General features: G+C 62.9%; 1 protein-coding gene across 10 annotated transcripts in view; it reads left to right on the forward strand.

Annotated features, from left to right (window-relative positions):
* The window catches only part of LOC133095480 (nischarin), a 69099-nt gene that overhangs the window by 55528 nt on the left and 275 nt on the right, over positions 1 to 13296 (forward strand). For 4 of the 10 annotated variants that reach the window (XM_061196934.1, XM_061196935.1, XM_061196936.1 and 1 more), the window contains 42 exons: positions 813 to 908; positions 1465 to 1560; positions 1693 to 1740; positions 1905 to 2035; positions 2207 to 2318; positions 2726 to 2803; positions 2892 to 2990; positions 3119 to 3217; positions 3355 to 3486; positions 3727 to 3855; positions 4040 to 4096; positions 4498 to 4581; positions 5109 to 5304; positions 5428 to 5523; positions 5615 to 5660; positions 5762 to 5838; positions 6053 to 6178; positions 6363 to 6436; positions 6589 to 6663; positions 6916 to 7038; positions 7343 to 7390; positions 7603 to 7680; positions 7798 to 7944; positions 8384 to 8524; positions 8627 to 8686; positions 9002 to 9178; positions 9270 to 9356; positions 9477 to 9626; positions 9727 to 9783; positions 9870 to 10071; positions 10444 to 10593; positions 10683 to 10787; positions 10934 to 11041; positions 11122 to 11315; positions 11409 to 11553; positions 11634 to 11767; positions 11856 to 12021; positions 12097 to 12206; positions 12300 to 12419; positions 12506 to 12838; positions 12921 to 13067; positions 13156 to 13272. In XM_061196934.1, the coding sequence (XP_061052917.1) occupies positions 813 to 908; positions 1465 to 1560; positions 1693 to 1740; positions 1905 to 2035; positions 2207 to 2318; positions 2726 to 2803; positions 2892 to 2990; positions 3119 to 3217; positions 3355 to 3486; positions 3727 to 3855; positions 4040 to 4096; positions 4498 to 4581; positions 5109 to 5304; positions 5428 to 5523; positions 5615 to 5660; positions 5762 to 5838; positions 6053 to 6178; positions 6363 to 6436; positions 6589 to 6663; positions 6916 to 7038; positions 7343 to 7390; positions 7603 to 7680; positions 7798 to 7944; positions 8384 to 8524; positions 8627 to 8686; positions 9002 to 9178; positions 9270 to 9356; positions 9477 to 9626; positions 9727 to 9783; positions 9870 to 10071; positions 10444 to 10593; positions 10683 to 10787; positions 10934 to 11041; positions 11122 to 11315; positions 11409 to 11553; positions 11634 to 11767; positions 11856 to 12021; positions 12097 to 12206; positions 12300 to 12419; positions 12506 to 12838; positions 12921 to 13067; positions 13156 to 13272 (4950 nt within the window). Of the gene's footprint in view, positions 1 to 812; positions 909 to 1464; positions 1561 to 1692; positions 1741 to 1904; positions 2036 to 2206; positions 2319 to 2725; positions 2804 to 2891; positions 2991 to 3118; positions 3218 to 3354; positions 3487 to 3726; positions 3856 to 4039; positions 4097 to 4497; positions 4582 to 5108; positions 5305 to 5427; positions 5524 to 5614; positions 5661 to 5761; positions 5839 to 6052; positions 6179 to 6362; positions 6437 to 6588; positions 6664 to 6915; positions 7039 to 7342; positions 7391 to 7602; positions 7681 to 7797; positions 7945 to 8383; positions 8525 to 8626; positions 8687 to 9001; positions 9179 to 9269; positions 9357 to 9476; positions 9627 to 9726; positions 9784 to 9849; positions 10072 to 10443; positions 10594 to 10682; positions 10788 to 10933; positions 11042 to 11121; positions 11316 to 11408; positions 11556 to 11633; positions 11768 to 11855; positions 12022 to 12096; positions 12207 to 12299; positions 12420 to 12505; positions 12839 to 12920; positions 13068 to 13155; positions 13273 to 13296 lie in introns of those variants that run through there. The other 6 variants (XM_061196937.1, XM_061196938.1, XM_061196939.1 and 3 more) reach the window with 5 other exon arrangements.

Genomic DNA, 13296 nt, shown 5'->3' on the forward strand with positions numbered 1-13296 from the left:
TCCAGTCACAGGATCTTAGAACCTGGAACCTTCCACGTGAAGCACGTCAGGCCTGGTGAGCCCGAGGACTGGCTGGCATTGAAGAATCTAATACGCAAGTTGGGAGGCCAGGCCTGGCTGCTTCAGGGTCAGCCTCTGTGCGGCCCAGGCTTATGCAGGGATCCATGGGGCTCCCTGTCCTCCTGCCCCATGATGGCCTGGACTACCAGCCGTGGGACCTCAGCAGTGATGCTCAGATGGGCCTGAGAGCTGGAGCTGCGAACTCCATCAGGAGCTTTAAAGTTCAGAACTGAGGGTGGAATAAGCAGTTGTAGATGCCCCCATCGTGCAAAGAAGGACAACTGAGATCCGGGGAGTCTCACTAGTCACTCACCTGAGGTGTGGACAAGCCCAAGGACACTGGCATTTAGCGGGAAGGATCTGAGCACCCAAGCAGAGTGGCGGGGTTGGAGGGGGGATCCGAGCGGCCATCCCTGGGGCTGGTCTTGGCAAAACCTGCCCACTCGTCACACACTGCAGACCTCAACAGCCTGGCTGGGCCCAGGCCTGAGAGCAAAGAGGCCCCGAGGCTCCTGGATGCCCCCCTGCCAATGCCATCACTTCCTCAGACTCTTCCTGAGAGCCAGTCACCCCTCAGGGCCTCAGTCTCTGCATCTGGAACATGGACCTCCAAGGGTGGGCCTGGGAAAAGCTCCTCTGGGGTCTGAGCAGACCACCCCAGGGGAGAGTGCCCATCGGGAGCTGAGCTGTGGAGGAGGAAAGGGTTTCGTGCTTCTGGTGAGATGAGGCTCTCTGCTCCCCAACCTCTCCAGAGCCAGTGCACCTGCAAGCTGGGATTCGCGGGGGACGGCTACGTGTGCAGTCCCATTGACCCCTGCCGGGCAGGCAACGGTGGCTGCCATGATCTGGTGAGGGGGTGAGAGGGCTCCAGCCCAGGGGAGGCTTCAGGGGTAGGCCTTGGCTGCAGCAGTGTCCCTGTCTCTGGTCAGGATTGGGATCTTTCTCAACCTCAAATCCAAAACCTGTCACCTGCTTGCCCATGGGATAGAGCTTTCACCCTCCTTATAAAGACCCCAGCCCCTGCCCTCACCACCCTTGTCCCATGCTCCCAGCGCCACACCTTCGGCCTGGCTAGCTCCTCCTGCTCTCAGCTCAGGCCTCGCCTGGAGGTCCGGGGCCTCCCGGATGCTCCCGCAGCCCTGGACTTCCCTGACCCATCTGCCGGGATGGGTTGGGGTAGCTCACGTCACATGCTCACTCAACAGAGAGTAGGGCCGGGCACACCAAAGGAGCAGCTTGAATACAGACTGGATGGAGGGAGAGACAGATGGTAGGGATGGGTAGCTGGACAAGAGGACAGCAGGAGGATGGGCCAGAGTGAATGGAGAGATTGAGGATGTGTGCTGTCCAGCTTGCCCTGTGGGTGCTGAATGGAGGCCATGTCTCTCTGCCCCGCAACCCCAGGCCACCTGCCGGGCAGTGGGAGGAGGTCAGCGGGTCTGCACATGCCCCCCTGGCTATGGGGGTGATGGCTTCAGCTGCTACGGAGACATCTTCCAGGTGAGTGGTTTCCTGTGCTCGGGGAGGAGTCCTCTTGTGTAATCCGGGGGTGGGGCCACACTCAGGGTCATGGAGGGAGGGGGCTCAAGTCTGTCCCTAGACTGGTGACTTCACCTTTTTCCCTCCCCTCAGGAGCTGGAGGCAAATGCCCACTTCTCCATCTTCTACCAGTGGATCAAGGTAGGATCAGATGGAATGCTGGGCTTGGGGACTCAGATCCAGGAGGCCACATAACAGCTCTAAGAGCTGGAGGTGGGAGGCAGGCCTGGAGGCTGGGGGAAGTGATCTCAAGGTGGTGGCTGCCTTCATCACTCCTCCTGTCCCCCCGCACACCATGTGCACAGGGGGCCGGCATCACTCTTCCTGCTGACAGCCGAGTCACAGCCCTGGTGCCCTCGGAGTCTGCCATCCGTAGGCTGAGCCCTGAGGACCAGGCCTTCTGGCTGCAGCCGAGGATGCTACCGCAACTGGTCAGGTGGGCTGCCACGGCTGGGCTCTGGGAGGGGGCTTTTGTGTGAGACCCAGCCCCTCCCCAGAGGTCCTCAACCTGGCATGTGTCCACCCTTTGGGGTGGAGCCCAGTTCCAGGGGTCTCTGTAGGTTACACTAATCCAGTTCCATGGCCCCCCTAAACTGTGCCCTCTCAGGGCCCATTTTCTCCAGGGCGCCCTGTCTGAGGAGGAGCTGGCCCGGCTGGACGGGCAGAGTGTAGCCACCCTGAGCCCTGCCGCACGCTGGGAGATTCACAACATCAGTGGGGTACGTGGTGAACTTTGGGCAGAAGAGGGGACCATACAGGGAAGGGGGGGCTCGAGTGGCTACAGGCTTCCCAGCCCAGGGTCCCCGGCGATGTGATTGGGTCCCCTTGCCCAGCCCAGGGCTGAGCTCAGAGGATGTGCTCAGAACACATTTGCTGCTGGGCGGTGTCTTTAGGCCAGAGTGACTGCCCTGCCAGGGCTTGTCTGTCCATCTTTGTCTGCATGTGCACACCTGGCCCCCTCGTGCATGGGCCCTAGTGAGGTTCTGTGTGCCCATCTGGTAGGTCCTGAGTCTGAGGGTGTCCAGGCCAGGTTGGGTGCCTTGTGCCCAGCAACCTCTCTGTTGGTGCTACACGCACTCTTAAGTGTCTACCTGTGTCTCCCTGAGCTCTGCCTGCTGCCTTCCAGAGGGTCTGGGTGCAGAATGCCAGCGTGGACGTGGCTGACCTCCTTGCCACCAATGGTGTCCTACATGTCCTCAGTCAGGTATGGCTGGAGGGGTGTGTGTGCAGGGAACCTTCTAGGCAGGCCAAGAGGCAAGGATGTACTGACCAGCCCCCATGCTCTGTGCCAGGTCTTACTGCCTCCGAGAGGGGATGTGCTGGGGGGGCAGGGGTTGCTGCAGCAGCTGGACTCAGTGCCTGCCTTCCGCCTCTTCCGGGAGCTGCTGCAGGTAAGGGCAGGAGGAGGGGGGAGTCCTGGACGGGGGTGCCCTCCCCCGGGTGCAGGCAGAGCTGCTGGCTCCCAGGGTCAGGACTGAGGGCAAGAAGGCCCACCCCTGACGCCTGCCCCCGCCCCTAGCGCCACAGGCTGGTACCCCAGATTGAGGCTGCCACCGCCTACACCATCTTCGTGCCAACCAACCACTCTCTGGAGGCCCAGACCAACAGCAGCGGCCTGGTGAGATCACCAGGACAGGGGGCCACTGAGGGGGGTGGTGGAGCCTCCCATCCCACAACAAGGACCCAGCGGGCGGGACGCACCGTCCCGGGCGCTGGGGAGTCCTGGAGCCCCTGAGCCTCTCCTTCCCCCTCCAGGACTTGGACGTAGTGCGACACCATGTGATCCTGGGGGAGGCGCTTTCCACAGAGGTCCTGCGCAGGGGGGGACACCGCAACTCCCTCCTGGGCCCTGTGCACTGGCTTGTCTTCTACAACCATAGCGGCCAGGTTGGTGGTGGGGTGGGGGAGCACAGGAGCCCCTGCCCTGGGCACCCTGCTCTTGAACACTCCTCTTCTTTGGAGTTCCCCCACCTGGGCACCTCAGCCTCTGGTCCGGAGACTTCCCATCCTGGGAGACCCCCAGTCCACAGAGATACCCCAGCCCTGGAGCGCCTCCCTGGCCTGCAGCCCCTGAGGGGAGGGTGGGGGTGGGGTGGGGGGTGTTCAGCCTCCTGCCCTAACCCCCAGCCCGAGGTGAACCACGTGCCGCTGGAAGGCCCTGTGCTGGAGGCCCCTGGCCGCTCACTGTTTGGCCTGTCCGGGGTCCTGACAGTGGGCTCAAGCCGCTGCCTGCACAGCCACGCAGAGGCCCTGCGGGTAAGAGGCTGGGGCCTGGGGAGCACAGAGGGGCGGTCAAGAGCCGCAGGTGCTAGCTGGCCTGGCCGGCGGGAGGGGCACTTGGTCAGGGGTGAGAGAGCTGTTAGCCCGCCCCAGAGGAGGGAAGGTGGGTTTGGAACCCCCGCCTCGGGACCGCCTGACACTCTGCCCTCCTTCCCTTCAGGAGAAATGTGTAAATTGCACCCGGAAATTCCGCTGCACTCAAGGCTACCAGCTGGAGGTGAGGCAGGGCCCAGCACATTCCGTCCCTGCTTCACCTGCTCTCACTGTGCCCAAGGTGTCTGAGCTCCCCGGGCCCAGCTCTGCTCACCCAGGCATGGGAACCTGGAGCAGCGTGGGCTGCTTGGCTCTCCTGCCAGAGGCCAGGAGGCCTGGGTCCAGGTCTGCCCAGAGGAGACCTCACTCAGACTGATGACCTGAGGCCAGTGACCCTCGGGCTGCCAGTCCTGCCTACCTTCTCCTCCTCAGGTCTATCTGTCGTGGTCCTTCCTTGACCCTTTTGCTATCCTGCTTACCTGTCTCACCCACTGACACCTGTAATCTGTCCGTCTGTCTCCCCATTCACTGCCTTGCCCCTACCTAAGCCACTGGCTGAGTCCTCCTGCCTGTCCCCGTTTCCAGGACACCCCCAAGAAGAGCTGTGTCTACCGGTCTGGCTACTCCTTCTCCCGGGGCTGTTCTTACACGTGTGCCAAGAAGATCCAGGTTTGCCCTGAAGCAACCCCCAGCCCCAAGCCTTTGACCAGAGAGGAGGAGGTGGGAGCGGGGGTCCAGGGCAGGAGCCGGGATTAGGCTTCAAAGGCAGAGGCAGGGCTAGGACTATGACGAAGCCAGGGAAGCAAAGGCCTGGAGGAAGGGGAAGGGAGAGAGGTCTGAGGTCAGAGGGGCCAGTGTTTGTCCCTGCGGCCGTGCCTCCAGGGAGTGGGGATGGGGAGAGAGAGAAAGGGGCTCAGCCTGGAACTGACACCAGCAACCAAGCCCTGGGGGCAGCAACGGGGTGAGCTCTGCCCCTCTCCGTGGAGTCCGGTATGGCCTTTCCCTCCTTGAGTCCGTTTCCTCACCCCTGCCGTGGAGAGGCTTGTAGAAGGCAGTCTCCATTTCTCTGGGTCTGACTTGCTTTGTTCTGTGGCTCTGTGGCCCCAAGATGCCCTTCCCCTGACCCCCGCCGTTTCCCTGCCCCCTGACGTCTGTCCTGGCCTGTGCCGGGCCTCTCCTTGTGCCCCCTCCCGCAGGTGCCTGACTGCTGCCCTGGCTTCTTCGGCACACTGTGTGAGCCGTGCCCGGGGGGTCTGGGTGGTGTGTGCTCGGGCCACGGGCAGTGTCAGGACAGGCTCCTGGGCAGTGGGGAGTGCCGCTGCCACGAGGGCTTCCACGGAACGGCCTGTGAGATGTGTGAGCTGGGCCGCTACGGGCCCAACTGCACTGGAGGTGAGGCCCCGGGGGCGGGCAGGAATGGTGGGAAAGCTGGCTGAGGACAGCGGTCATGGAGACACCGCAGCAGGGACAGAACAAGCACTGGGTAACTTCTGTCCTACCTCGTTCCGCTCCCAGTGTGTGACTGTGCCCACGGGCTGTGCCAGGAGGGGCTCCGAGGGGACGGAAGCTGTGTCTGTAACGTGGGTTGGCAGGGCCTCCGCTGTGACCAGAGTGAGGAGTGGCCCCAAGGGGGAGAGGCGGGTGACTCCTGGGGAGGCGGTTCCTGGGTCAGCATGATCAGAACCATCCTCCTACCCCCCAGAAATCACTGGCCCTCAATGCCCACAGAAGTGTGACCCCAATGCCAAGTGAGTGAGCTCAGCCTGGGGCAGGTGGGCAAGTGGAGGGGGGGCTAGGGTCAGGGCAGGGGCTGGGCAGACATAGACTAAGCTGTTGCCGTCCCTCCCAGCTGCGTCCAGGACTCGGCTGCAGCCCCTGCCTGCGTCTGTGCCGCGGGGTACTCGGGCGACGGCATCTACTGTGCAGGTCCAGGCACACCAATGCCCTGAGACCCCTGAAATCTGGGGGTGGATTTCCCCACAGAGCCCTTTCCATGCCCTTTAGGTCCAGTCTCTGTCCCTGTCACCTCTTGGGTCTGACCCCTCCCTCCGACCTTTTCCTTTCTCTCATGCCCTCCTCCCCTGTCCCCACTCTGTCCCATGCCCACTGCTCACAACTCTCTGGGATCATCTACTCCTAGTGGTGGACCCTTGTGCCCATGACCACGGGGGCTGCTCCCCCCACGCCAACTGCACCAATGTGGCACCTGGTCAGCGGACATGCACCTGCCTGGATGGCTACACGGGTGATGGGGAGCTGTGCCAGGGTGAGGCTGGGGTCCGCCACCAGGGGTCTGGCTTCAGTGGCATGAGTGAGACTAGGAAGGGCCGAGGGGCACACAGGGGTGTGAGCCTGAGGGTGCTGAGAGAGTAGGGGATGAGCACCTCAACAGACAGATGAATGGAGGGGCCGCCCGGGGCCAGCCCTCATCCCAGTGTCTTTTCCCCCAGAAGTTAACAGCTGTCTCATCCACCACGGGGGCTGCCACATGCACGCCGAATGTATCCCCACAGGCCCCCAGCAGGTCAGCACAACAGAGCTGGACACTGGGGCTGTGCCATTCCCTCATAGGGTGTGGCCCTCCTCAGACCAGGCCCAGGGAGGGGTGCTCCTTCTGTCCAGGGCGCTGGCCCACTCTTGGGTACCAGCAGCCCCACTGATTAGGATTTGGGACAGGTCTCCTGCAGCTGCCGCGAGGGTTACAGTGGGGACGGCATCCGGACTTGTGTGCTCCTGGACCCCTGCTCCCAGGTCAGGCCCCCAAGTCGCACCCAGTTCCACAGGGGGAGGGGACTGGGGCGGGAACCAGCCTTCCTCACCCCCAGCAGGGTCCTAAGTGCTTCTGAAGGGTGAGCCACCTGCGCCACAAGGTCAAGTCTGACTGATTAGTAGGAAACAGGGCTTTGGGTGTTGGCCAGGGAACTTGATGGCCCCTTCCCCAGAGCTGGTTGGGGCAGCAGTCCTGGGAGTCGCTGATGCCTCTCTTTCCTGTCCCTGCCTCAGAACAATGGAGGTTGCAGCCCCTATGCTGTGTGCAAAAGCACAGGGGATGGCCAGAGGATGTGTACCTGCGATGCAGTCCACACTGTGGGTGATGGCTTCACCTGCCGTGCCCGAGTCGGCCTGGTAATGATGCCCAAGTAGGACCCCTGACCGAGCCTTGGCAATGCCCCCCATGGGCCTGACCCATGATATTGGTTAAGACCCCAGATTTGATCCTGATCGTGGCCCTGAGCCTGACCTCTGACTCCACCTAGGCCTGACCCAGTTATGATCCATGAAACCAATCCTGATCCCAGCACAGACCCCCTGGCTTTCCTTTCCTCATCTCTACCTTGGCCAGACCTTGGGCTCTAGGTGCTGGGACAGGCACCAGCCCTGAATGGAGGCCAACCACAATCTGAGCTGATCCTTGTTTCCCCTGATCCAGGAGCTCCTTCGGGACAAGCATGCCTCATTCTTCAGCCTCCATCTCCTGGTGAGTAACCAGCTGGCCTGCACATCCTTGGTCCAGCCTGGGCCTCTCTGACCTGCAAGTCCCACCTGTCTCTGGGCCATGATATTCTCATTTGGTCAGAGGGCTGGCTGGTTTGGTTTCTGAGTCTATGTCTCTCCCAGAAAATCAGTGGAAACCTCGAGTTGGTCCCAGGTCGCCCTTCTTCCACCCAAGCTGTTTCCCTCTCCCCCCAGGAATACAAGGAGCTCAAGGGGGCTGGGCCTTTCACAATCTTTGTGCCGCATGCAGATCTAATGACCAACCTGTCGCAGGTAACTCAGCCCCTGGAGCAAGGCTGGGGATTCTGGATGGGCATTCTGGGGGGTGGGCACTGCCTGGGCAGAGGCGGAAGTCAGGGCACCCTTGTGCCCTCATGACTCCCACTCCAGGATGAGCTGGCCCGGATTCGTGCCAATCGCCAGCTTGTGTTCCGCTATCACGTGGCTGGTTGCCGGAAGCTGCGAAGCCAGGAGCTGCTAGAGGAGGGCTATGCCACCACACTCTCCGGGCACCCGCTGCGCTTCAGTGAGAGGGAGGTGAGCCCAGGCCCTGGTCCCCGACATGGGCTGTCCACAGACCAAGGACTCAGCTGCTTTCAAGGCCCGCACCTATGCCCTGTCCCCATGCCTTTAAGACCCTCTCACCTTCCCAGGGCCAAGGCGGCTTTAATGAGAGGGAGATGAGTCTGTCCCCTGGCCCCAGGTAGTCCCCACCCACTACCTGGGGCCAGTCCTGGGCTCAGGACTTCTGAGCTTGGCCCTGTGTCTGCACCGCTCCCACCAGCCAAGTCCGGTGGCTGTTTCCCTGGGTGGCTGTTTCCCTGGGCTGGAGGCAAGACCCACCCTCTGCCTTGACCCCACCCACTTCCTGCCCCAAGACTCACCCAACCCAGGCTCTGCTCCCACCTCAGGCCCCACCCACAGCTCCCTGAGCACCTCACTAGTTGGCTTTATTCAATCCCGGCCCCACCCCCAGGGCAGCATATACATCAATGACTTCGCACGCATGGTGAGCAGCGACCATGAGGCTGTGAACGGTGTCTTGCATTTCATCGACCGTGTCCTGCTGCCACCTGAAGCGCTGCACTGGGAGCCTGACGCTGCCCCGATTCCGCGGGTATGACCTGGGTGCGGGCCGGGAGCTGGAAGGCAGGCGGCTAGGGGCCTGGGATCCTCCCTCCCCTCCTGACCTTACTGTTCACTGAGCGCCTGTCCCCAGAGAAACTTCACCGCCGCTGCGGAGAGCTTCGGTTACAAGATCTTCAGTGGCCTTGTGACGGTACTGCTCCTGTGTGTGAGCCTTTCAGTGTGTGCATATGTGCACGTGTAAGTGTGTATATGCGGGCGACTGTCAACGTGTGTGCTCACCTTTCTGTGCACAGGCCATATTTGTGGGCATGAGCGTCCCAGTGAGCACAAGGGTGTGCTTATTTGTGCCCACATACCTGACAACTTGCATGTATGTCCATGTCTATTGGCCTGGGATGGCTACAGAGGAATGTGGCTGGTGGGAAGGTCACCTGGGTCCCTGGAGCCCCCTCCATCTGCCCACCATCCTCTGACGGGATTGACTGTCACACCTCTATCCTACCAGATGGCTGGCCTGCTGCCCCTGCTTCGAGATTCATTCCATAGGCCCTTCACAATGCTGTGGCCCACAGACTCCGCCCTGCAAGCCTTGCCTCCCGATCGCCAGGTCTGGCTATACCATAAAGACCACCGTGACAAGCTGGCAGCCATTCTGCGGGGCCACGTGATCCGCAACGTCGAGGTGGGTGCACTCCCAGACCTTGGTCCCCACTGCCGGCCACTGAGCCGGCCCCCCCCCCCCCCCAGCTCCAACTGCGGCTCCATCTGCTCAGGCCTTGGCATCCGACCTGCCCAACCTGGGCCCCCTGCGCACCATGCATGGGACCCCCATCTCCTTCTCCTGCAGCCGTGCCCGGCCGGTGAGTCTGGGGAGAAAGCTTGAACGAGGGAAGCAGGAGGCAGGGGCCCTGGCACTGGGGGGGGGGGTGGCTGCAGTACACCTGTGAGCCCCCCATGTACTCCACATCCTCCGCCTGCAGGGTGAGCTCACGGTGGGAGAGGAGGACGCCCGGATTGTGCAGCGACACCTGCCCTTTGAGGGGGGCCTGGCCTACGGCATTGACCAGCTGCTGGAGCCACCTGGCCTTGGTGCCCGGTGTGACCGCTTTGAGACTCGGCCTCTGTGGCTGGTGAGGGAGGCCACAGGCCAGAGGTGGATAGGCAGGGGCCTAAGCCCACCTGTCCTGTCCACTCACTTGAGCTTGCTGTGTTGGCCTCCCTTCATTGCAGAAGGTTTGCAGCATTTGTGGGCTGGAACCACCCTGTCCTGAGGGCTCACAGGAGCAGGTAAGGGGCTGGGAGCCAGGTGGGGGTGGGGGCAGGGCCCAGGGCCTACCAAGCTCAGGTTTGCAGCCTGATTCCTCTTGGCCCAGGGCAGCCCTGAGGCCTGCTGGCGCTACTTCTCAAACTTCTGGACGTCTCCTCCGCTGCACTCCTTGGCACTGCGCAGTGTTTGGGCCCGGCCCAGCCACTGGGGTCAGCCCCAAGGCCTGGGCAGGGGCTGCTACCGCAACTGTGTCACCACCACCTGGAAGCCCAGCTGCTGCCCTGGTCACTATGGCAGTGAGTGCCGAGGTGAGTGTCCTGAGGCTGCGGATGCTGCTGGCTGGCTCCTCCAGCTCCCAAGGTGGCCAAGGGCATGGTTCTGGCCACTGTGCCTCAGAAAGGGTGTCAGGGTGGTCAGGGGCTGGGGGCGGGGAGTGGATCTTACCAGGTGAGAATGCTCTAAGAGCTGGGGTGGGTGTGTAGATGGTACAGGACCTGGTGGGGTGTGCTGGGGTCCGGGTGTTCTCCAGGGCGTGGGGACTTGGGTGGATTGCTGCTTCTGCAAGAGCCTCTGCTGCCGCTGGGGGGCGGATGGACCGTGTGGCTGGGCTGGGGATGCATGTGTGCGGTTCCTGATGAGAGTCCCTGGCCCCACCTCTCTTCTCTCACCCTAACCCCTAGCTTGCCCTGGGGGTGCCAGCAGCCCCTGTAATGGCCATGGCACGTGCATGGACGGCATGAGCGGCAGCGGGTACTGTAGGTGCCGTTCGAGGTTTGCCGGGATGGCATGTGAACTCTGTGCCCCGGGTGCCTTTGGGCCCCTTTGCCAAGGTAGGCTATCCTGCCCGACCCTGCCCTATCCTGCTCCCTAATCCCCATGGCCCATGTGCCAACACCATCCTGCCTGTCCCTCTCCCCAGCCTGCAACTGTACCTCCCATGGCCACTGCGATGAGGGCTTGGGGGGCTCCGGCTCCTGCTTCTGTGATGAGGGCTGGACTGGGCCACACTGTGAGGTGCAGCTGGGTGAGTGGGCCCTGTGCTTGTGCCCACCCTGCACACTTGTATACACTTGCACACACCAGTGCATGCCCCAACTGCACACTGAGGTGGAAGGGGGTCTAGGAGGGCAGCCACTAACCTGGATGTGTGGGGTGGGCCCCGGGGGACAGAGCTGCAGCCTGTGTGTGCTCCACCCTGCGCATCCCAGGCCGTGTGCCGCGCTGGCCACAGCTGTGAGTGCAGCCTGGGCTATGAAGGGGATGGCCGCACGTGCACAGGTGAGCGGGAATGTGAGGTGGGAGGCCCCACTCCTCTCTCCTCCTGTCGCCTGGTCCAACCACCCTCTCGCTGCCTCCAGTGGTAGACCTGTGCCAGGATGGGCGTGGCGGCTGCAGCGAGCATGCCAACTGCAGCCAGGTAGGCACAGTGGTCACCTGCACCTGCCTGCCCGACTATGAGGGTGACGGCTGGAGCTGCCGGGCCCGCAACCCCTGTGAGGATGGCCACCGCGGGGGCTGCAGCGAGCACGCCGACTGCCTGAGCACTGGACCGGTGAGCAGGCGGGCAGCCAAGCAGCTGGGCGGGGGTCCCCCAATGAGCGGCTGTCCCAGTCCCTGAAGGGCGCCCACCTGCTCTGCTGTCCAGAACACACGGCGCTGTGCGTGCCACGCCGGCTACGTGGGCGATGGACTGCAGTGTCTGGAGCAGCCTGAGCCGCCTGTGGACCGCTGCCTGGACCAGCCACCACCCTGTCACGTGGACGCTGTGTGCACTGACCTGCACTTCCAGGGTGTGCTTCCCTGCCCTCTCCCAGCACCCCGGCTTTACATCGGTGCCGGCCCTCTGACCGTGCATCCCTCCCTTCCACAGAAAAACGAGCCGGTGTCTTCCACCTCCAGGCCCCCAGTGGCCCCTACAGCCTGAATTTCTCACAGGCCGAGGCAGCCTGTGGGGCCCAAGGAGCTGTCCTTGCTTCTCTCCCTCAGCTCTCTGCTGCCCAGCAGGTGCGCGGGGCCCAGGAGTCTGGAGCCAAGCCTGTGGGGGCCCCTTGAGTTGGGCCTTGGGTCTCAGCATCTGTTTGTGCCCCTACAGCTGGGTCTCCACCTCTGCCTTGTGGGCTGGCTGGCCAATGGCTCGGCTGCCCATCCCGTCGTTTTCCCGGCAGCAGACTGTGGTGATGGTCAGGTGGGCGTGGTCAGTCTGGGTACCCGGGAGAACCTGTCGGAGCGCTGGGACGCCTACTGCTACCGCATGCAAGGTACAGCCACCACCACGCCCCATTCTCTGCCCTGCCTTTTCCCACTGACCCACTAACTCACTGCCTTTCCTGCAGACGTGGCCTGCCGATGCCGTGATGGCTTCGTGGGTGATGGGGCCAGCGTGTGCAATGGGAAGCTGCTTGATGTACTGGCCACCACTGCCAACTTCTCCACCTTCTATGGGGTGTGCAGGGGCCCAGGCTCAGGACCAGGGGGGTGGTACAGCTGGGATCCCTGTGGAGAGAGCCTACCCACAACCCTGTCCCCACCATCCCAGATGCTACTGGGCTACGCCAATGCCACCCCGAGGGGTCTCGACTTCCTGGACTTCCTGGACGACGAGCTCACCTACAAGACACTCTTCGTCCCTGTCAACGAAGGCTTTATGGACAACCTGGTAAGTAGCAGGGGGTGTGGGGAGAGCAGGGCCCAACTCTGCTCCCTCTAGCTGGCCCAGGCCAACAGGCCCTGCTTTGCCCACAGACACTGAGCGGCCCAGACCTGGAGCTACACGCCTCCAATACCACCTTCCTGAGCACCAACGCCAGCCAGGGTACCTTGCTTCCCGCCCACTCGGGCCTCAGCCTCATCATCAGTGACGTGGGCCCTGACAACAGTTCTCAGGCCCCTGTGGTGAGTCTGGAGGCTGCCCCTCCCCTGCTGGCCCCAGCCCTCACTCACCCACTGGGCCTGACCCTGGTCTCCCTACAGGTCCCAGGGGCAGTTGTGGTTAGCCACGTCATCGTGTGGGACATCGTGGCCTTCAACGGCATCATCCACACTCTGGCCAGCCCCCTCCTGGCGCCCCCGCAGCCTGTGAGTTGGCCAGGGGCAGGCAGAGTGGCAAGGGGTGAGGGGACTGCTCTGGCCAGGTCTCTGATGCTCTCCTCATTGGCAGCGGGCAGTGGTGGCCCCAGAGGCCCAACCTGTGGCAGCAGGCGCAGGGGCTGTGGTAGCTGCTGGAGTGCTCCTTGGCCTCGCGGCCGGAGCCCTCTACCTTCGTGCCCGAAGCAGGTCCGCAGGCTTTGGCTTCTCTGCCTTCCAGGTAGGCTGGGCTGGAGGCTGATGGGGTTGGTGGGGTCTGGGCCCACCGAGCTTGCTTGAGGCCTCTCACTACTCACCTCTCTTCCCAGGCGGAAGATGATGCTGCTGATGACTTCTCCCCATGGCAGGAAGGGACGAGCCCTACCCTGGTCTCTGTCCCCAACCCGGTCTTTGGTAGCCATGATGCCTTTTGTGAGCCCTTTGACGTGAGTGTGGGGGCTGGGGGTTGG

This window comes from Eubalaena glacialis, chromosome 7, assembly GCF_028564815.1.
Source record: "Eubalaena glacialis isolate mEubGla1 chromosome 7, mEubGla1.1.hap2.+ XY, whole genome shotgun sequence".
NCBI lineage: Eukaryota > Metazoa > Chordata > Mammalia > Artiodactyla > Balaenidae > Eubalaena > Eubalaena glacialis.